The sequence below is a fragment of the Salvia splendens genome, chromosome 22 (assembly GCF_004379255.2).
Source record: "Salvia splendens isolate huo1 chromosome 22, SspV2, whole genome shotgun sequence".
Taxonomy (NCBI): domain Eukaryota; kingdom Viridiplantae; phylum Streptophyta; class Magnoliopsida; order Lamiales; family Lamiaceae; genus Salvia; species Salvia splendens.
Window position 1 is genome coordinate 21,537,157 of NC_056053.1, and position 24,777 is coordinate 21,561,933.

Here is a 24,777-nt window from a genome sequence, read left to right on the forward strand (position 1 = left end):
TGATTTTATTTTGAGAACCACGACTCTTTAGCATGTTTCATTTGATTTCTAATTAAGGTGTACTGTTTTAAATTTTTAATAAAAACGTTTTAGGTATGTTAATGGTAAAATACTACTCCATCAATTAATGATAACCTTGTCCTTTGGGTTATCTGAAATCATTTTGACGAAACATATATCAAGAATATGAGTTTCCATTTACAAACTCATGCATGTGATTGAGTATATATAGTACTAATATCTAAACATGATCTTATCAATATATACCTATAGGGATGCACCATGGTGCATCCTTAATTAGAGTGCTAACATACATCCAATCACGTGCTGCCACGTGACACGAAAAATGCAATATTATATATAGAAAAATGCAATATACATTTGTCAAGCTGTATATGCATTTTCGCAAATTGCATTTTAGTTATAGGAAATTTGCATTTTAAATTGTTGAGTTTTGCATGTTAACATAAATTGTCTACAATGCAAAATAAATCATATATAAATGCAATCCGTCTATATATAAAATGCAAATTAAACAGACAATATCTAAAATGCAAAACTCCACAATAAAAAATGCAATCTGCCTATAACTAAAATGTAATTTGCCAAAATTCATCTATCACTTCTACAAATGTATATTGCATTTTTTTGTTTACAATATTGCATTTTTCGTGCCACGTGGCAGCACGTGATTGGATGTATTTTAGCACTTTAAAATTAGTTAGCATATTAGTATATCCCCATATCTATATGAACATAGGAGTGTTATATTGCTAACTCAATACTTAATTGCTAGCTACAATTAAATAATAGCCCTTAAATATTCAAATCAAGGGTCAGATCATCATCCACCAAATATCAATACTATCAATAAAAACGTCAATAAGGTTATTAAGGTCAATTTACAATAAACTAGTTGTAACTAACTTTTGAAAAATATCACATAACTTTAAAATGCATATAATTTTTTCAATTTAAATTATTTTTTCACACAACATATATCAAATTAAAGATAATTTCATAAGGATTATAACGAGATCCCACTTGCATATGTTCCGATGTCAAAATTTGAAAAAAAAATTCAATTTTTTCCTATAGGAACAAATGTAACATAGTATGTAAAATATGTCAATATTATGCATGTAGAATGTCATTCTTGATATTTTTAAAACACTATATTGACATTTTTATCCAAACCCCTAATTTGGTAGTTTTTTTTATCTATTTCGATTTAATTAATAAAAATGAAAATTACACGTGGCAAATTTTAGACCACTAAATTTCTAAAATTCTATGGTCTTAAATTAGTTGTAGTTAGCAATTGATCACTCTCCCCGTACGAACATGTATATATTTTGTATAAATGGTGACTAATATGAATAAGTGGTGATTTGTACATAAGAAAATATGAAATTCTTGTTATCATCTAATTATTTATTGCAAACAGAAAACGGAACTAAATTCATTATCATCAACATATATATTTACATCAATTATATTTCATTGTAATTGCATTATATATCACATCTCTACGAAAAACTAAATCAACATATTTATTGGTTGATCCTTAATTAGACACTCCAAATATTTAATTTACAAAATCGCTAAGAACTTAAAATAAGAGCGATACCATATACCTATCTTTCTCAAAAGTTAAGACATGCATTTTTTTTTGTAGAATATATTCAATGATTAAGCGTGTGACACATGGTAGATCGATGCGATCAGATCAAATTTTATACTATTAATAAAGTTTAAGATATCAATATATAACGCACATTCAAAACTATAAGAACAAAGTCAAAAATCCAAATCATCAACTTATCGAAAAATTGACACTGTCGCCACATTAAATCAATAAAAAATCTTTCACCGCCTAATTCAAGTAGTACGAACATAACCTAACCAGAGAATTAGTGCCAATTAACCCAAGGGTTGACCACTAATTATTGGATTAAGCCAAACGAAGTGGGCCCTGTTTCTTTTGTTCCAGCATGTACCACGAAAAGCGACAGCTCCACATGGCGTCATTTGATTCGCCAATAAGCCGACTATGATTTATAGAATAATGCAATGGTCAATTTATAAGAAATTCTTCTGCGATTCGCTTTAGGATTTTCTTGAATACTCATTTTTTTATTAGCATAGTTCAATCAATTATTGACTATTTTATTGTTCTGCCTAACTTTGGGTAACAATCTTTGTGATAATCTTCTCATTCTTTTAAGTTATGTGACCAATTATTAAATTAGCATAGGTATATAGTAATAGACTCATATATAAATACGTGGCTCCTTGAATAATATATTAGTGAATCTGTGTGGATGATACAAAACCACCTTTTGCAGCTAATACGTATTTTCCTTTAACAAAACCGGCCTAATCTGGCTATTAATAAATTAAGATCATGTCATTGCCGTTTCTGATTATCAAATTAAGGAATTTTGTAATTGTCGTAGTTGTGTTTAAATTTGGAGTAGTATCCGTGTCCAATTGTTCATAACATATGGATTACAGCATGATCAGTTATCTTCATTTTTTTTAGAATTAGAGATTTTAGGTAGCTCATATTGTTTCCAATGAGGTAATTGAGTACAAGGTTGTATATAGGTTCGAATCTTGACAATAACAGTGTTATAGTTTCATCCGTCGTGGAACATCACATCACTAATAATAATGTATTCTTGTATATGGACCACGCATCACTAACATATACTCCCTCTTTATACAATTAGGAGTCTTATTTTTTCTCGCATGAATTTTAAGAAATGTAAATAAATATGGGTTGAAGAAGAGAAAGTGTGCTCTTATCAATTAAATAAAAGTGAAATAAAATTCTCATTGATGAATTTACGAAAATATAAAAAATGAGATTTTTATTGTTAGACAAAATGATTACATATTATATCTTATCTAGAATATTATATAGAAATTTCTTTGTATTCGTAGAGAGGGATGCAATACTATTTGAAAACCAAGCAATATTGAGACTTGTCTTTTTCTTTGAGTGGCGCACGCATGCACACATATTAATTTGATTTGTATAAGTAATACTTATAGATTTAGGGTGGACTAACGTGGTTTAAATTGAAAATTGATTGTCGACTTTTTGGGTAAGAGTAAAATAAAATAAGCCTTGCCATTTCAAGCGTTACTTTATGATGTTGAAAAATCCCAATTGTTCAATAGTTTTCATTTCACGCATAGGTTTAAAACGTACTTATATCTTATAATCTGCTTTCATTTGCACCCACTTCTTTTGAACTTGGATTCAGAAATATTATGAATATTTGATACTCCCTCCTCCGTCCCTGAAAATTTGTCACATTTCATTTTATATACTCGTTTTAAAAAATAATAATAATAGATAGTTAAAGTGGAGAGAAGGTAGAGTAAAAGATAGAATAATGTAGAGAAGACCCCTATCTACATTATTCTCTCTCTTACTTTACCATTCTTACACTCTAACCATTTATTATCATTTTTTCAAAACGAGTGTAGAAAATAAAATGTGACAAATTTTCAGGGACGTAGGAAGTATTAAAATTAGAGAAAAGGCAACATGGGAATTTTAATTCTTCGATTTATGCAAAACGTACACATTGGACAAAATCTCATAGAAAAAATTTGGACTATTGTAATTACAATTAAACTACTCCATAAGGCTAAAAGTTGGTTTGTGATTGCCAATAGTTTGTCAAGATTGCAAAATATTTTCTTAAGACGGTCAACTCAAAAAATAATTCAATTCCCAATTGTTTTGCTAGCTTGGATAGTAATAATAGTATTAACATAGTAGGTATTAGTTAGTATTAAAAGACTATAATAAGCCAACTAATAGATATGCCATGCTACAATACTATTCAATATAGAGTGTTTAAGCCCGAGTTGTTTATGCATTAAACTTAGATAATACTAATATACTATATGCCGACATATATATACACTTGGTTTTCTAAACTGAATTTTCAGTTTATATAGTTCACCAATGAGAATGAGTATGGTAACTGTTGTATGATGTCATGACTAAATCACCAATTTATTTAAAAGAAACACTTAGTATCATATATGGAAAACTTCTAATATGATTCAATCTTTCTTCAGAATTTCAGTAGCAATGTCAAATTTCAAAAGCCTCATGAAATGGATAGTATATTAGTACAGTATTAACTTAATCTATTTATCATTAGGGGGCACAATTTCATAGCTGAGGCACAACACTTCAAATTATTGGGGGCGTCTGACATAAATACATACATACTTTGGTCATATTTTCAGTAAGTTTAACTAGAAAATCACCATATTTATGTATAGAAATATAAATATGTTGGATCAAGCAAATAAAGATTAAGAAATTTTCTTATTTTTGGATTCCTTCCAAGCCCTGATTTCGGCGTCGACTTTGGCCTGGACTCTAGCGTGAAAGCCCGGGCAAGGCTCGTAACCGAATGCATACTGCAAAGCCTATCACCATTCAACAATACATCATCATTATAATTTGTATAATTGACAAATTATGCAATGTGATAATTTGGTGGTGATAGAAAATTCACATACCTCTAGCAGTACAAAGAATGGTGCCATGAGGAGTGCTTGGGCGAGGTTGTCCAACAGTGCAGGCGCTCGCTTCTGCAGAAACCCGTGCCATATATTATTATCTCAGCTCAAGATACTAAAAAGCACGACGATTGGTCTTAACTCACCTCAAACACGCCATGCCCTATGAACTGTCCCGTCCAGCAGAGTAGCTGAGATGCCAGAACCACCTGCTCAAACGATGCAAGAATCAGCACGAAACTCAGCCCCCCATATAGATTAAGAGCCTATCACAATTCTTTTGATCATAGAAGGGCACAAATTTTCATATGTTCACTCATAAAAGAGGCATGTCGCACACAGAAGAGTATTTCAGTCTCTTTCTTGCATATCCGTATACCTCAGCATTTCCTACATAGCACGCACATACATAAAAAAAACAAATGCCTTCTAAAGCGCCCCCTCTCATGGAGAAGAATAACACGACAAGGAATTAACCTTGTAATCACCTAAACAACTGATCGAACGTCTTGGAGACTTTGATTCAAAAAGAAGGTTGTATTTAGAACCAATGGGAATAGGTCCCCTCATTAGAACAGTAAATTGCAGGGAACTGGAAAAATACGCGAAACAAAACATCGAGAAAGCATTGCTGAAAGATATTTTGGCATGTGGGCGTAACAAAGAGTTACAGTCAAGATCATGTTTCGGTGTAAGCAGCAACATCAGTAATGTGGTGGAGAATCACTCTTGGCACATAAGTCAGTAAGTAGTGTTAATGATAAATTTTTGTTTTTATTTATATTTTTTGCAGTTCATGACACTTATTGATAAACTAGAAAAGGTGAAATTAAGGCTGAAAGGGTTTTTAAATAAAAATTGTCGCTCCTAGTTACGTCATACGTGACTGAAACGCTACCAATCCACCTGCCATACTCAAGAGATCGAAAATGCCTATTCCGCAACATTTATTACAGGTATAGGTATCATTGCTATTAAATCCCTTCAACAAAATTAGGAAATGCCGTGGCAGATGAATTCGGGTAACATCTTACCAATGCCCATAACATATTTATAGAATGCGGTAATGGCGAGTTAATAGCCTGACTAACTAAATCATTCCAAATCCATGACGTGAAAACAAGAGATTAATAGTAATTACAGATCCTATCTGTTCAGCCATATTTAGAACTGAGCATACAGAAGTATATAAAGTTATAAACACAAACGGGAAAATGCTATTAATCGGTTAGAATTATCGTCTTAAAGGTGTCACTTAACAAGAAACACTGCCAGTAAACTTTTAGCTTTCTATAATTACTCGAAGAGGCGAATGCTGGGAATCAACGAAAGGCATAACATTTTGTTTAAGCAGATTAAGTACTAGTACATCTAATGATAAGAACTCAACAGAAATTATCCAAACTGCCTTATATTGAAAAGCCAATAATGATACCTACCAATCTTGAGCAATGAATTAAACATAGAAGATTAGCAAGAATTTAGACCGACAACACAAAAGACCAAATTAAGAGCCAATTACTAACAAGTATCACCAACTGATCCTTTTCTATCAAGCAAGATTGCATTTTTATCTTTCAACTATCTTCGGCCAAAACCCATATATCATCTCATATTCAAAGTTAAAACCTAATCCCTTTTCTCAATAACTTATTTCCAGTTTCCACGTGCCAATAACTAACAAGTAGCATTAACTGAGATACCTTCATATCCTTTTTTATCAATCAAGATTGCATTTTTATCTTTCAATTATCTTCACCCAAAGCTCATACATCATCTCATATTCAAAGTGAAACCCTAATCCCTTTTCTCAATAACTTATTTTCACAGGCATAACAAATCAATTGGAAGAAATAATAGGATCCAAATTCGAGGAAATTACCTTCCAACCCAAAGCAAAGCCGAGGCGATGACCGAGAAAACTGCTTCCAGCCCAACACAGGAAACACATGAAAGCAGCCAAAGAGCCAGCTTTTTTGTCCAAACTCACATAATACAGAGCATAAATCAAAGTGGACAAGAAGCCGTAATTGAGGACCAAGAAACTCTGGCCCAGCAAAAGAATTGGGGATTGAGAGAATAAAGGCGGTGTGAAATTCAAAAGAAGCAGAGCTGTGAAGAGGATTGGCCAAACAAAGACCGTGTGCAGAGCAATGTTGATGGGGTTGTTGTGGTAAGCTCCGTAGAAAGTAAACTGCTCCTCCAAATCAAACATGCCCATCTCCAAAGTTTGCTTCTTTCTCTCTTTTCTGCAATCACAAATTGAATAAATAGGAAGTTGATTGGGATGCCGTTGTTTTCTATGGTCTATACTATAACTCTATGCCGGCTCTATCCGGAGCGCTGTTTCTTTATTTTAAAAAACGTTTATTTGCAATAAAAGATAAAAGAGAGAACATCTTTTTTGGTCTACAAACTTTATCAAAGTATCATTTTAGGTCTGTAAATTTTGAAAATATCATTTAAGGTCCACCAACTATGAGCTAATATCATTTGAAGTACTTTTTACTAATTCCAATTTTTTTGGACGAAAATACCCTCAATACCTTGAAGGATGTATATTTTTAATAAATTTATCATATACTCATATTTTTTTAGAAATATCTTGACAATATATTCTTAACAAATTTTCTAAATATAATTTGACCTTCAATATTATCATTTAATTTTGTGACATGCAAGAAAAGATCTTTATTCAATTTTTTATTATTAAAGAAAAATTCTTTATTCAATTTTAAAAAATTAATATAAAAAATTGAAGAAGCAATTTTACTTGCATGTCACAAAATTAAGTGATAACATTTAAGGTCAAATTATATTTAGAAAATTTGTCAAAAATATATTGTAAAGATATTTTTTAAAAAAAATGAGTATATGATAAATTTATTAAAAATATATACACTTTAAGGTATTGAGGGTATTTTCGTCCAAAAAACTTGGAAATAGTAAAAAGTACTTCAAATGATATTAATCTATAATTGGTGGACCTCAAATGATATTTTTAAAGTTTACGGACCTAAAATGATACTTTGACAAAGTTTGTAGACCAAAAAAGATGTTCCCTCAAGATAAAAACTATGTTTCTTAAAAGTTGAAACAATCTTCTATCGTAATGTAGATTCTTATAATTTATAAACATATGCGGCTATTTTTTTATTTTTTTTATAAACATATGCGGCTATTTTGTGCAATTGAGGTTACGTGTTCACCTTATCATTTTAGAAATGTCCGGTTTTAATTCTCGTAGATTTGGGATACTGTTTAAATGGGTAATGGAAGGTGTTATAGCATGTTTTATCCAAGAATAAGCCTCCAGCCTCCAGATATGCATATGAAGTTACTGTATCCATACACTGTTCACGAGAAAATGTCTACGCTTTCCCTCTTGAATTCACAAATTTAGTTCTTGCTGCTCTAATTCTTTTCCTCCACGAAGAAATTGCAACAGAGATATTCTCAAATTTACCACAATCAACACCAAACTAATAACCACAATCAATGACCCATTCTCAATTGTTTAATCAACTCAACACCAATCTCCTCATCAAGCTCACCTTCCTCCACCGGGGCCTTGAATCTATCTTGGATGAAGAGTTTTCCGGCGTCTCAAAATTCTGGATGAATCTTACAAGGAATTTTGGGATGAGCTCAGCAACGCCGCGATCTTCTTCTTGGGCTCCCCCTGTTCTCCTCTCATCTCCTCTCAAAATCGCTGGTTATAAGTGGAGAGGCGACACCGCCTCAGTGCTGCCGGAGCTTTTGGGATGAGCTCAGCAACGCCGCGATCTTCTTCTTGGGCTCCCCGGTTCTCCTCTCCGGATTTGCGGGGGCGTTCTTGCTCGGAACCCTCACGTGGCGCGCCTTTAGCTACTCTGGGTTCCTTCTTGATAGTGTCCGCCGACAAGAAAGCGGAGCAATAGCTTAGGGATTTTCGAGTTTGACATAATTTGGGGAAAGTACAGCTTTTTGGTGGGGAACGAAAATGAGGGGGTAAAGTGTAATCTCACCTTCATTTCTGGTGTTCCAAAATATAAAAACCACCTCTGAGCCAGTATTTGAAATTGGGCATATCATGAACAAACAGTGCGGGCCGTGTTTTATATATTGGGCTTCACAGTTTTATAACTTAAAACTTGAACACCCATATTTCACCAGTTTTGAGCCCAAAACTGGCCAAAACCGACAAAGTGAACGAGCCCTAAATGAATATTAGTACTCACTTTGATGCTCTATCTAGTATGGAGAACTTTTTCTCCCACTTATTACTCACATTTGAATATTTTGAACATTGGGTCGTTGAGGATATCATAAAGTGTTTAATTTTACGTTGTGAATATACACTGAGTTCACACAACTTATGACCCTCACTTAAGTATTATGGGCAATGGTTTGTTGAGAATGTCTCTTTAAATTTAGGTTCATGTGGTTGAAAAAGATAAATCCAAATTGAAATATTCAATTTTTAAGTTGTGAATACATATTGAGATCACAACTTATGACTCTCACTTGAATTTTTTGGCATTGGGTTATCGTGGTTGAAGAAGATAATCCAAATTGTAGTGTTTAATTTCAAGTTGTGAATACATATTGAGATCACAAGTTACGACTCTCACTTGAACGTTTTGATTAATGGGTTATTGGGAATGTCTCTTTAAATGTAGGTCAAGGAAAAAGTTATGACTCCTACTTTAGGCATTGGGTTGTTGAGAAGGTTCCTTTAAATGTGCATCCGGGTGGTTAAAGAAGAGAAATCCAAATTAAAGTGTTTAATTTTAAGTTGTGAGTGCACGTTGAGATCACAACTTATAACTCTCAGTTGAATGTTTTGGGCATGGGGTGGTTGAAAATGTCCCTTAAAATATAGGTCTAAAGTTGAAAAAAAGAAAGTCAAATTAAAGTCTTCAATTTGTATTTTTTTTTAATAATTAAAGTGTTTAATTTAAGTTGCGAATACATATTAAGATCACAACTTATGAATCTCATCTAAATGTTTTGGTCATCAGACTGTTGATTTTAAATGTAGGTCTAGGTGATTGAAGAAGATAAGTCCAAATTGAAATGTTTTAGTTTTAAGTTGTGCATACATGCTGAGATCACAACTTATGACCCTCACTTGAATGTTTTGGCTATTAGGTAGTTGAGAAGGTCCAAATACTTGACGAAAGTGGTTGAAGAAGGAAACTCCTAAATTGAAGTGAACTTGTTTTTTCTTTGAATTAAAGTTTTTAATTTCAATTTCTTTTTTTAAATCACTTGGATCTACATTTTGAGGGACCCTTCTCCACCAAAATTTAAAGTGGATCTCTTTGCTCACTTTCAACCCAATTTGTGTGGTGAATAATTTTATCTACTATATCATTATTTCCTTTATTTTACTAATTGTACGTTAAAAAACTGTATCATTTTCAATGTCTATTTTTTGGGATTAAAGGAATACTCATAAAAGTATTAAATATACCATGGTCAAAGCGGCGTGCAGGTTTTGACTTGCATGGGCCAAATTATTTATTGTCGAAAAGATATTCTTTCAAAACAATACTGAGGCCCAAATTGAGTGGGCCGAGGTATCCAATACATTATCCAAACAAAAAATGATTGGCCCATTTAACAAAAACTTAAAAAATGGCCCATGCAGGTTTCGAACCTGCGACCTTCGCGTTATTAGCACGACGCTCTAACCAACTGAGCTAATAGGCCAGTTGTTGAGAATCATATAATTACTAATTTACTTGAAATTTAATTCACATTAGATTTCTAGTAAATTTTTATTTCATTTTTGGCTGTAATAAAATGTCCACGATTAATCAATTCATAAGTGTAATTTATATAGTTTTGTATGTGCGGGACCCTCTCTCTTAGTATTTGAAATGTTGCACATGAAATAATGAACAAAATCTAAAATCGGTAATAGCAATGATTATACATGAATCAGACAACAATTTACATTTTTGCATTATCAAAATTTGGTTTAATACAGCGCATTCATGCTCTGGTGTTTCAATAAATGTCATATATGCTTTTTGATTTACAACAAAATCACCAATGTAACTGTTTTAAGCCAATCTCTATGTGGAATTAATTGTTTAAATTGTATTCAATAAATATAGTACATCCTATGAAGCAAATACTATGAATTCTTTGCTATTCACGGACAATTGCTATTAATGCTGAAGCACTTTAAATAATTAAAATATAAATCTACAATTTAATTCCAAAATTTATAGAATAGGAGATAGCAACCATTTGAAAATGGAACTCAAGTTCGACTTAATTTTTGAGTGGTGAAATGAATTTTTGAAAATACGTATTTTCTGGTCATTAATGTGTCTTGTATTTTCCATGGAGTACTCCACCCTCCAGATAAGAATCGATTATGCCCAATTTATGTGACAATTTATTTCATATATAGTCAACAGCAAATCGCCCAACTACTATTAAAGTAAACCCATCTTAACAATATTTTGGTGCTATATAATTCTCAAATTAGTGAGTGTTGTTTCATCAAAAAAAAAAAAAATCAAAAAAACAAACTGAGATGAGCACTTCTTCAGGCAGTGAAATTATGCAGCCGGTATTGCATATTCACTCTCGAATATTAAGCTCATATTTCCCCTAAATCTAGTTATACAACATTTTATAAAATAGATTTTTTTCTTGCTTCAATGTATTGTTTGTTCAAAAATAAGATGCAAATCTTGTTTATGAAAGGTTTGCATAGCTTCTTGATTAATTGTATACATGTTACATGCATATCATTGTCCATATTTTTTCATAAATTGTGGGTAAGATAGTTGAATATAATTAATTGTTAATGTTGAATTAATTGATATTTTTGAATGTGTAGGACGAGGAGGGCAACTTCCAAAATTGGGTGGATTCCTTTTTGGAAAAAATATTTTTTGAGAGATGTGAGTGCCATGATGATATGCAGAAGAGTGAACTGAATCGGTATTGCATAAGTTGTGATGCACCAATTTGCAGGTATTGCATCATAAGTGGAGAGCACTACAACCACAACATTCTCACTATTTACAGGCATGTTTACCAAAATGTTGTCCCTCTTTGTGAGATGCAAAATTACATTGACTGCGACAAGATTCAGGTATAATTTTATTATTATTTTTTTGAAATTATTTCGTATCAATAAAAAAAATTGTGATTGTATTTATATGTATTTGAAGCCCTACAAATGCAACAAGAAATGGGTTGTGTCTTTGACTCCATTGCCGCATAACGGGTCGGGTTTGCTGATTGAGGGCGACGGGGCTTGCTACCTTTGCAAAAGGAAGCTAACTGACCCGGATCGCTTTCGTTTTTGCTCTATTGCATGCAAGGTTTCTTTTCTAGTTTAATTCTCATTTAAAAAGACATTATACCATGTGAGATTATTGATTTTGATTGTGATTTTGATGTTGTGCGTAGGTTCAAACTGACATAGGAGAAGGGAGGGTTGAGCTCTATGTGCAAAAGCCCGAGGTTGTACACAAGCCCAATCGTAAGCGCGGCAGGAAGGGAGTGCCGCACCGAGCACCTTTCCTATAGAGTGATCAGCTACTCGCAAGCGTGGGAGGAAAGGAGTGCCTCAACTTGCACCTTTCTAAAATTAGATCCGTCCCTGCTCGGGTTCATGAGCGAGTAATTTTTATCTACATTATAATGATCCATTTAAAAAATTAAAAGGCAATATTTTTGTATACTCCGTATATCTTTCAAAATTGATTGTTGATTTTAGGAAGGTCTAAACTATTCAAATGTTATTCACTAAAATAATTCTAACTTTTCATTTTATGAAAATAAATAAATAAATAAATTATTACTTATAAAAATCTTTTTATGCCTTCATGTTTCAATAAAAAAGATTCCTTTACCATTCAGACTCTTCTCTAAATTCTTCAGTTTTATTCATTTTTTAGGACATAGACACAACAAATCAACTTTAAAAGACTAGACAAATAAAACAAAATTGAATGTGCAAGATGATTGACAATTTGACATCAGTTTATAAGTTAAAATACAATTTGAAATCTTTATCACTTCTACTTTTTATGCTAATTTTACTTTTTCACTTTTCTTATAATCAACTTTCAAAGTATTTCCCTTAAAAAAAAGGAGTTTAAAAATATTGCTCTTTCCTATGTTATTAATACATGCACATTTTATATTTTACTTTATTCTCTCTTATCCCTTATATTTCTCTCTTATCTCTCATATTTTATTCCTTTTTATTTTATATTTTATCTTATCTCACAGTACTTTACTTTATTCTCTCTTATCTCTTCTGTGTCTTTCTTATCTCTCATATTTTATTCTTTCTTATCTTATATTTTATCTTATCTCATAGTACTTTATTATCTCTCAATTCAAGTGACTAAAAGCTTTTTTTTTCTCAATTCCTTTGACAATTAACTATCCCACTTAACTTAGACAAAAGGCGTATGTAGGATGTATCACTTTTTCATGGGCTCGAGTTGTATAACTTTTTTCGACTAAATTATTTTTGTTTATATTTTCTTTTATGATGCAAATCGTGAAAATATTTATACATGAATTTAATAATAATCTGTCCATTAAAAATATAATTGAAATAATAGTCACAATTTATTATATTATCCTTATAGCTCTCAAATTGAATATCTAGTCAACTACTGTCGTCATGTAATAATATAGTGCGAAAAATACCGACAATAACAAGATCTAAATTCGTAATTGAGGATTCAAGATTATGTATTGAAAAATTAAACACAAACGATAAAATATTTTCATTATTTATTTTTAGCGTTTGATTAGATCTGCGAGTGAGTCCGATACTTTTGGTATTTAAGTGTATGCGACAAAGAAATAATTCCTTGTACACCTTTTTTATAGCGAAAGGTAAAAAATTCATACTAAAGTGTGCATTAGGGCTGACAATTTTCGACACGACACGATAATAATCCACACGAAATTATTGGGTTGGGGTCAAGTCTTATTGGATCTGTGTCCTTATCGGGTTGACCCATTAAGAACCCGATAATTTCGGGTTGGGTTCGGGTCGGATACAAGTAACCCATTAAGAAATAATATTATTATTTTTATTTAAAATATATATATTACTTTAATTTTTTAATTTCTTATAAATTAGGTTTAAATAGTATAAAACGAATTTTAATTGTGTAAATTAGGTTAAAAATTAAGGTTTAATCGTGTAATATTATGTTTTAATCGTGTAATATCAGGTTCGGGTTGTTATCGTGTCGTGTCAACCCATATTATATCGTGTCGATAACGGGTTCGTGTCGGGTGCAGGTCGTGTTCGGATTTGAAGGTAGCAGGTCGGGTTCGTGTTCGGATTTACAGTTTCCTTAACATGTCGGATTCAGGTTAGGCCTTATTGGGTTGGGTCATTATCAAGTTGACCCGATAACGACCTAATCCGCACGATTTGCCAGCCCTAGTGTGCATATTGTTTGACAAACAAAAGAAATTAAATTTATTACACCCTCTCAAATTGAATGCGATATAAACTATTCGTTTATTTTTCTAATGTATATTAATTGTTCCGTGAGTCTCGGGTCCATAAGCGGGTATTCATTTATCTACATTAATTAAAATACAGTACTTTTAATTAAAATACAAATATTTTAATCTAATTCATCAGTATATCTTTCAATATTGTTGGTTGATTATAGAAAGGTCTAAGCTGTTCAAATGTTAGAATAAGTTATTCTCGAACTACACTAAAATACTAACTTTTCATTTCAATGAAAATAAGTAATTCCTATTACTTGTTTAAATCTTTTATTCCTTCATGCTTTCAATAAAAAAAATATCCCTTTTATCATTTTAATGAGAATCAGTAAATGACCTTCTTACTTGTTTAAATCTTTTATCCCTTCATGCTTTCAAAAAACAAAAAAAGATCCCTTTTATATCATTTATTTATTTTAGTACATGCACACAGGCACAGTAGTAGACTTTGACAAATAAAACAAAATTAAATGTGTATGATGATTGACATCACCTAATAAGTCAAAATACCAGTGGAAAAATCTTTATAATGTTTTTCAATGCTAGTTTTAATAATTTCTTCTCTTTCAGTCAACTTTTGAAGTATTTCTATCTATAGAAAAGGAAAAGGAGTTTAAAGTACTCTCTACAAGAAAAAGAGTTTCAAAAAATTACTATTGGTGTTCTATCCACATTTCTTTTTAAAATTTTCAATGTTAAATGATTCATTTCTACTCTTGAAAAGGTTAACTTTTATGTTATTATAATACTTTAATTTATTTTCACTTTATTCTCTATTATCTTTCACTACTTTATTCTGTTATCTACTTTATTTTTTCTTATCTTCACTATTTTATTTCATCTCTTACTTTATTATTTCCAAATTTAACTTATTAAATAGAGTATTTTTTTTAATTCTTGTGCAAAATAAAATGACTCACTTAAATCGGGACAGAGATCTTAAATCGGGACAGAGATCGTATCGTACTATGATGTATCGTTTTTTTTAATTTAGGCTCGAGTGTCTAAATCTCTTATGGACCTAATTATTTGGGTTGAAGTTTTTCATTATCTGAACTTGAGCTGAGACTTGAGATTCATATTTTCTTTATTATGTAAATTGTTAAAATATATGCATAGAATTTAAATATAATCTCTTTTATAAAATAATTGAAATAATATGAAAATATTGGAATATTGGTTCTTAAAGTTAGACGATGACAAAATTTTGGTATTTTCCATGAACTTAAAAATTGATCTAAAATATTACAAATTTTACCTTCTATGTGTTATTTTTCAATTCGGCCCAAATAAGATATTTCTGTGAAAATTTACCCTACATGAGCCATTGTGAATCATTTGAGATATTTTAGACTAATTTTAAAGTTTGTGGCATGTAGGATAAAAAGCCATATAGATGTCCAGTTAATTTGGTTGTGTCAAGTAGGATAAAAAGCTACGTACACTAGTCCTATATGGCGATTGAAAGAGAAAATTTAAAGTTTAAGAAAAATATCAGATTTTGGTCAAAATTAGGGAGTAGGGACCAATATCCTGTTACTCAATCTGTTTCCTAAAAATAGAAACTTTGAAAACAAAAAGGATTTTAATACAAAATTGGTAAAATAAGAGAGATGAAGAGAAAAATGGGTAAAGTAAGAGAGATGAAAGGAAAAATTAGTTGAATTAATATTAGTTGATTGTGAGGTTATTTTTTAAAAATGATAAAATTTTTATTTTTAGAAAGCGGATCAAAATGAAAGAGTTAGTACTATTTTTAAAGAAACGGAACGAGTATTATTTTATCCCTATAGCTCCCAAACTGAATATGTAGTCAATTATTTGTTTGAAATGGAATTTACTAAAGTGGGACTCTATCACTCTCGAGGTGGGCACAGTCAAATTTTGTCTTTGATAAATGCCAACTTATTAGAACATCAATCTTCTACAACCATATATCCAACTTTGCGAATCATCGAGTCGAGCACTTTAGCTTTGCCACTTAAGCTAAAAATTTTGTTATCCGTATTCACTAATTAAATTTACCAATTAATAGTAATAATATAGTACGGAAAATACCGACAAGAACAAGATCTAGATTCAGAATTGATGATTCGAGATTGTGTTATATAGGTTGAGAAATTAAACACTGACAAAAATAATTATTGCATTATTTGTTTCCAGCGTTATATCGGATCCCGTAGGTGCGTGACGCGTCCATTAATTTTGGTATTTAGGTGTATTTGTTTGATAAAAGAAATTAATTTTATCACTCTCTCTCAAATTGAATGCGATCAAAACTATTTATCTATTTTTTAGGTCTAGTAAATTGTTGTATACTAGGTTTTTTATTTTTTTTGCCTTGGTTGTTAGATGTTTTTTTTATGTGGTTCAGCCTTACAGATTGCCTTATTAAACTAGTACATCAAAAAAATAAAAGCTACGAATAAAATCACTTTTATTTTACTATATAATTAAATTTTGAGAAAAAAATATAGTAGTACAAAATAGATGCGTATCATGTTTCTTGCTTGACACAAAAATGTTGGAATCCGCAACTTATGGGTTAGCACAATTTTATGAGAAATTTTGGATTATATTATGATTTTTTTAATGTTTTAGATGTGCCATGATTTTTTTTTTCGTAATTATACACCATTATGAAGTGCTATAAAAATTACTTACCTTTCATAATTGAAAAATATGCCAAGTCTAATTTGATTGTTTGTTTCAATAGGTCTTTATACTATTTTTTCATTTTAGTAAGTCCTTATACTTTTATATTTGATACATTCCAATCATTATTTGACGGAACTGTTAACTTTTTCGTTGTAAAATACTAACACATCATATATTAATTATTTAAATATATTCACTTAATATCCTAGTTGGAAAATATGCAAATAACATTAATATAAACAAAAAAGATAAAAAGAAAAACAAAAAAATTATATTTGGTTCCAATGATATAAATTCTTTTAACAATTTGGAATTCTTTAGTTTTTTTTTTGTTTTTATCTTTTTTTTATATTTATGTTATGTTCGTATTTTTCAAGTAGGATATTAGATGGAATATATTTAAATAATTAATATATGATGTGTTAGTATTTTATAACGGAAAAGTTAACGGTTCCGTCAAATAAGGATTGGAATATATTGAATATAAAAAAATAAGGACTTACTAAAATGAAAAAATTGTATAAGGACCTGTTGAAATAAATAATCAAAGTACAAGGATTTAAGGATGTGTTTTGCTTTATTTTTATCCCTGTTTTTCCAGTTTCATGTTTTTAATGGGATATGAAATAAACAAAATTAGCTTACTAACATCTACATTAGCACCCAAAGTTTTCATTATGATTGAAAAGTGTATCTCACAATTCCAAATTTAGTGAAAACTTTTGCTGAAATCGAAAACTAATTAACCCCTAATTAATTGGGTCCAATTGTATACTGACCACATTATTATAAATATAATGTGTAAATTGCAAATCTAATTGGATGAATCGGATCACACGTGACAGATTGTATAAACTATTAACTCACCTTGTTAGGAGCCTGGATTCGAGTTGGCACACTTGTTTATGAAATTTAATTTATTTCTTTAACCACTATGTCACAATTAACGACTATATATCAATAATTATGCCAGATATGATTTCCATATATTTTAAATGTTACATAATATTAGAACTTGGTGATTTCAATTGTTAACGCCATATTTTAAAAATATTAATTAAACGAGTGTGGAGAGTTATTGAAACGAAAATGCAATAAAACGGTCGTACTACACACGTGTGATAATTTTTTATCCTCAAACTGGAGAAAACTCACTAATTTAGTAGCAAATTTATAATTACTACTACTACTACCTATTATTTGTCGTATTTACCATTTGTAATATCCTATTAATGGTATTTAATTCTGATATTTAATTAATTGATTTCACTAATATTTTATTATAAAATAAAAATTCATAGTCCATAATAATAGTCTTAATAAGAAGCGACACAAATTTTAATACTATAAATTTTAAAAAATATAATGAAAAAATAACTATAATATTTTATTGAAAGTGGACTCAATCTTATAAGACTTTTGGTGTATGAATTAGAGGCACGTTGGAGCCTTCAATTTCAAATCTAGTGTTTGGTATCATATAAATTTTTGGATTTGTAATTGAATTACAATTCTATATCCTCCAATTTTATAATTTGAATTCCATATCAAAAGATAGTAGAATTTCAAATATTTATTAAATTACACACACGGCACATATTCACACACAATACACACATTCTTACACAAACATTCACACACACTGCACACATTCTCTCACACAGTGCACACACACTGCACACATTCTCTCACACAGTGCACACACACTGCACACATTCACACACACCTGCACACACTACACACACATATTCACACACACTGCACACATTCACACACACTTGCACACACTGGCACACATTCACGCACACACACGTTGCATGTGTGCTTAGTGTGATTTTAATGACCGTATAGTGTGTGTTCGCGCGCAGGCGTACCAAACAGACCCTAAAAGTTAGAAACTTACCAAAATAGACCGACATAAATTATGAACACACCAAAATAGAAAAATAAAATTATAGTAAGTTATACTCTGTAAATAAAGAAAATCTATAAAATAAAACCCAATGCCCGCAGGGGCAGCGCAGTTGGCAATGGAGGGGCAGATCTTGTTCCAATGAGCCTGGGTTCGAATCTCACTACTATCGTGTAGTTGTTTCCATCTCTCAGGCACAAGTATGAGGGCTTGGGACATCGGCTTCTGGCAGCCAGTGGGTTAGGCCTCCCCCTTAACAGGCTATTGCGTACCCTGATTTAACCCTCTCACATGATGTCGGGTAGGAGTGTAGGGACCGTCAAGACGACGATTTGCCTTTTTGCAGCAATAAAATAAAACCCAATTTTAATTATTTTTATTCAAAATAGTATTACTTAAATCATCACGTTTCTTTCATATACAAATCATTTTCTTTTTCTTGAACCACTTTTGGATATGGCATTGGTGGGACCCACAATTACATTTATCCGTTGTCTCATTATTTTTAAGAAATAAAGATCTCATTTCCAAGGAAATTATTTTACTCCTATTTTGCAAGAAAATAAACTGAATTACTATCATGAATTTATTAGTAAAGAGCTTATGAACTCCAAAACTCTATTAAAATATGACTCAAAATAGAAAACGAAGTAGAATAATAAAAAAAAAAGATCTGCAGGCTAGCTGATCCCAAAACAAAATCATGAGATCAAGAAGAGAATCAATCCTATAAACAAGCCTCCGTAATCTCAGCACCATCCCATTTTATTATCACATTACTCGAATTAATCATCACTTTCACCTCTATCCATAGTTCCATACCATAGTTTTAGGCAACATTAATTTCCTTAATTGAATAAAAAACCACCACTTGCAGAAATAATCTGGATAAAGGTAATCGCATGCCCCACACTACGAGAAAAAGTTAAGTGGTCTTGTCTCAGTATACCATGGTGGAAAGCATATATGGTATATCCTATCAATAGTATTTTGACATTTGGATATATATATTGCTCCAATTCCAACTAGATCAATACCTTATATAAACATTCTAAATATAAGCCCACACTATTAATTACATGGAAAGTTTATGCATATTCCATAGATAATACATTGACTACATATATACACACATATATCCATTGACGTTCATATATGCAATGATAAAATTGATTCATATAGTATTCATTCAATTAAAGTACAATAATAAAATTTAAATTAATGTCTACTGCTACTTGTTTTATTTTAATTTACTAGAACTATTACTGATTTTTAATGTGCAAATAATACTATTGAACTAATTAGAACTAATACGTACGTAATATATTTTATAAACATAAAAATATATTTTATTATCGTTTTGAACAGAGTTTATACACATAATATATATTTTATTATTGTTTGGAAGAGAGTTTTTTATACCTTTTAATTGGAATTATTACTTGTTTTATTTTATTTAAAATTTTTGATTGGGCGTCACGATCACTTATATTATAGGAGTAGTAATTTAATTTTTTTTACAATTTCAAGTTTAATTTCTATTTCATACAATAATCATTGTCGTATTTTATTTATAAAGTTTTTACATGATATACATTTTACCAAAAAAAAAGGATTAATGTAACAAAATTATTATGATTATTATTATTATTATTATTATTATTACTAACTATTTCTATAATTCAACATAATATATAATATTCATATAATAAATGTGTCAGTTTAACAATAAAATAAATCAAGAACTATATGAATCCTATAAATTAAGTTAACAAAAGCAAAGATTCAGAATATTATCTTGATTTATTTTATTATTGCACATTAATTGTATTATATGAATCAATTTTATCATGCAAATTGTATGTATCATGTATGAACCGTTAATGGAATACTTATATTATGTGTATATATGTGGTGTTTATATGTGGAATATGCAAAAACTTTTCCTATAATAAATAGTGTGAGGTTATATTTAGAGTGTTTCCATAATTTATTTACCTAGTTGGAATTGGTGCAATATATATTTCCAGATGTCAAAAATTTATTGGTGTGACATACCAAATAGGATTGCCACCTTGGTATTTCTAGAGTAGGGAATTTTTTCTCACACACTACACCCTTTTGCATTACATTTTGGATTATTTTAAAGCTCCTCTCACAGAAATTTCAACAAAGACAAAACCACAGACACCTATTTCTACTCAACAAACAACCCTATTTCCCCCCCTTGGTTCCTAGCACATTTCTCTTGATTTTCTTGGCGGGCTTTCTTGTTTGCTCGTTTGTTCAAGAAGGGTCCGTTTGTTGAAATAAAAAGTTGAAATCTTGGAGATATGTCTTGTTGTTTGAAGGCTGGACGCTCTGTTTATGGGTCCAATGATCTTGCTTTCAAGAACAGAGCAAAAGGGTGTTTTAGAGTTTGTTCTTCAATACAGACTCTTCATTTTAGAGAGTCATCCAATCCCAGAGAATGTTTAGGCAAAACCCTTCATTTGTTAGATCAGAAACCAGCTACAAATTTAGTCAATGCAAGTATCTATCTCCTTATTTATGTATTGCATTAAGCTTTGTATAATTTGTCAATTTTGATGTTTATTAATGATTTTACTCAGTGAGATGGTGAGAAAAAAATCCTCATCAGAACATGATAGAGATTGAATCAGCTCAAGAACTTGTTGATTCATTGTTGAATGGTGGTGAGAGATTGGCTGTAGTAGGTTTCTACTCCCCTGCTTGTGGAGGTTGTATAACTTTGCATCCAAAGGTACAATCTTTAAATTTTTTTTTTGTAGTCCTATTATTCATTATTGATAATTGCCTAATCTTGAACAGATACTTTGCATCCAAAGGTACAATCTTTAATCTTTTTTTTTCCTAATCCTGTTATTGATTATTGATGATTGCCTAATCTTGAACAGATATGTCAATTTGCTGAAATGAACCCTAATTCCCTTTTTCCTCCAAATCAACTATGATGATCACAAGGAGATGTGTGAAGCCCTCAATATTCAAGTTCTGCCCTTCTTTAGATTATACAGAGGTGCAGAGGGCGGAGCTTGCAGCTTCAGCTGCTCCAATGCAACGGTGAGGGACCGCGTTTTTTTTTCGTAATTCTGGTGCTGATTGATGAGTGTTTCAGATCAAGAAATTCAAGGATGCATTGGCTAGACATGGCAGTGGCTCGTGGAGTCTCGGATCAGCAAAGGGTCTGGATGAATCGGAGCTGGCTGCATTGGCCTCTCGAGGTCTGATTTCAAGAAATTTGGTGGGGAATGATTCAATATCAAAGGGTTGTGGAAGGGAAGAAGAGGGTGTGTTTAGCATGAGAAGATGACATGTTGATAGAGGTGTGAATGAGGGCAATGAATGCCATGTTGTTGGATTAGAAAATAAGATCATTAGTTATGGAATTGCTCATTACATATTCTTTATTTACGTATCTTTTATTTTGGTTCAAATGTAAATAATTTTTCATCGATGGGGTCCTTGTTTCCATCTTTGATCACTCTTGCTCTTTCCATAGGCAAGGCTCTGTTTTTTTTGAAGTAACTTACATGTTGTGATCTGTTAATAACTAAACTTTAATACTCATTAGAAATCAAATCCCAATCATTAAATAAAAAAAATGGATAAATTAGATTTTGTTTTAGAACTTTCAAAGTTTGTAAACACGGAGGTTAATTTTTAGATCATACAAGGAGTGACAGTCATTTTATTAACTTGATGTAATGTAATTTGCAAAAATAACCATTTTAGGCCTTTATTGTGGTATAGTTATGTCATTTCGTAGACGTATCAGATCATGTTTAAAGGATTTATATCAAATAGTGGAGATCATTTCTAAAGAAAAACAATGTATTTCAATTTTCAACGACCATTTTAGAAACGGAATGGACAATAATGACCTTTATCAGCATAAATGTGCAGAGATTTTAAAACCCAATCTCATTCTTCCATTTTTTTAATCGCTAGATAGAGTATATGTTAATATTTAGTTATAATCATTCAGCTTTACTATGAATAAAATAAAATATTGAGATATGCAAGAGATAGTAAAATCATCCAAAATTCATCCCAAAAGACTACTAGTATAAATATTTAGATATGCATGAGGTGCTAAATGGCCATATTATGGCTAGCCATAATTTGTCTTTTAGCTAAAAATTAAATGAGTTCACTTAATAATTAACTCACCTTAAAAGTATCAAAACTCTTAAGACAACTCTACCCCTTACCTTAGTTTATAAAGTAAGTACTTTATATTCATCCATCCAACAATGTTTTTATTATTTTTAGAAGATATTTACGTTTTATTAGAGTACTTTATATCCTTTTGCTTTTTATTCAGATGTTTATTTAAAATAATATTACTCGACATATACTGTAATCTTAAGAAATATTTTTATCAGTACTATTATTATTTTTATTTTTGTAAATTAAGTATGACGAAAAAGCTATTATAAATTCATAATTTAGTTATAACTTAATATTAAGTTTCAATACTATGTTGTCATAATATTTCACAATCTAATAATCGAATATCATAGTACACTATAATATATTATTATTAGATTATAATACACCTTAGTGTTTAATACATAAATTATTGACAGGGCTCGTAAATTGTGATGCTAATGTGGAGAGAATGCTAAATAATTATGGAGAGAGAATGCTAAATAATAATGATTAGAAATAGACAAATTAAAAGGTAAGTCAAAATAAATTGTGCATAAATTATTATGGAGAGAGAATGTTGTAAATTTAAATTTGAAGTAAAAAAATTTAGAAAAGGGTAATTAAGTAAAATTATCTTAGCACTAACTATTACTATTAATTTATTGCATTGACTTTAATAATTATTTATAAAAATGTCATTGTGTGGCTGGCCATATTATGGCCACATAGCATTATTGTAAGATTTAATACCGAATTATTTTTTCAATTGAACCTTATAACAATTCATTATAATGTAAACACTTTTACCAAACATAGATTGTCCATTATCATGGTCCAATGAAATCCTATATTGAAGCTAGGGATGTCAATTGGGCTAACTCGCTCGAGTTCGGGCCAATTCACTCGTATCGTTCGGCTATTTGGGTGCTGATTATTCAGGTTGTGTAATTTTCGAGTTATAAATTTCGGCCCTGACCCTAAATCTTCGGGTTTCGAGCTAAAACACGGGCTATTAAGGTTTAAAGTGATCTTATGTGTTACTTTCTATCCAATCCAATATTCTAACTTATAAAAAAACAGATGGTCGCAAATAGTAAATTATTATCAAAGTGATCAAGAGAAAAAAAATAATAGTAATTGAAAATTAAAACAAAATACATAAACATATCGTGAATTAGTAGCACACGTGAATCCAACACAATTAAATGAAAACCATGCATTTCAAAGGGATTGAATGACATTCTTTTGTATACCCAAAAATAAATTCAAAGTAGTTGAAAATGATAGTATAGATAAACTCCATAGAGTTGAATGACATTCTTCTACATCAATACCTTTTAAAGCTTCAGTAAATATTAATAACATCTATATTCCATATAACACTAACGTTCAATTTGAGAAAGAGGACATAATAATCATATATACTTCATATAAGTATTGCATTTAATATTATAATTACCATATATACTTCATGTAAGTATATAACCCAAAACTTTAATTATATTTTTATTTTAAATGCTTAACCAATGGGCCAGCCCGCATAACCCACCGTCCCCAATAGGTCAGCCCATGTAGCCCTATTTTGTATCTGAGTTGCAATTTTTTTGGCCCTAAACTTGTAATTTTAGCAGGTTATTCAGGTTGACCGACAGGTTTCAGGCTAGATTGACATCCCTAATTGAAGCATTCACACCCCATATTAAATCGACTAAATTTGAGGAGACTGGTCTTTTTGATGGTTACAAACGAGGACATATTTACTGAACACAATTACAACATTTTAATTATAGTTTCAAAATAAAGTTATAAATATTTTCCTCAGATTGGCCAAAACAGCTTGGAAATTCGTAGGGACACAGCCCCAATGCAGAGTTAACCCAAGTCTCACGGGGACCAAATGAATTAATTTTCATTATTTGTACTCCATTAATTTTCAAATATACGTGAAAATACATTTTAATCATTAT

The 24,777-nt window shown here is 30.7% G+C and overlaps 1 protein-coding gene, 1 non-coding gene and 1 pseudogene across 2 annotated transcripts; 1 reads left to right on the forward strand and 2 right to left on the reverse strand.

Annotated features, from left to right (window-relative positions):
- Positions 1-4,065: 4,065 nt before the first annotated feature.
- LOC121786479 (2-hydroxy-palmitic acid dioxygenase MPO1-like) lies at positions 4,066-6,881 on the reverse strand. Its single transcript, XM_042185122.1, has 4 exons — positions 6,440-6,881; positions 4,704-4,766; positions 4,558-4,629; positions 4,066-4,464 (listed from the first exon to the last, which is right to left on the reverse strand). Exons 1-4 carry the CDS (start codon positions 6,776-6,778, stop codon positions 4,348-4,350), a joined length of 591 nt encoding a protein of 196 aa, XP_042041056.1. The 5' UTR covers positions 6,779-6,881; the 3' UTR covers positions 4,066-4,347.
- Positions 6,882-10,180: 3,299 nt separating this feature from the next.
- On the reverse strand, positions 10,181-10,254 carry TRNAI-AAU. The gene has a single exon. It is a non-coding gene; the product is annotated as a tRNA-Ile (tRNA).
- A 10,999-nt stretch (positions 10,255-21,253) lies between these two features.
- On the forward strand, positions 21,254-21,968 carry LOC121786911 (annotated as a pseudogene).
- The last annotated feature ends 2,809 nt before the right edge of the window (positions 21,969-24,777 follow it).

Coding starts and splice junctions, on each gene's coding strand:
- LOC121786479 (XM_042185122.1), bottom strand. CDS start 6,778: ATGGGCATGTTTGATTTGGAGGAGCAGTTTACTTTCTACGGAGCTTAC. Junction 4,767..6,439: donor GCTTTGCTTTGGGTTGGAAG/GTAATTTCCTCG, acceptor TCGTTTGAGCAG/GTGGTTCTGGCATCTCAGCT. Junction 4,630..4,703: donor TAGGGCATGGCGTGTTTGAG/GTGAGTTAAGAC, acceptor GGGTTTCTGCAG/AAGCGAGCGCCTGCACTGTT.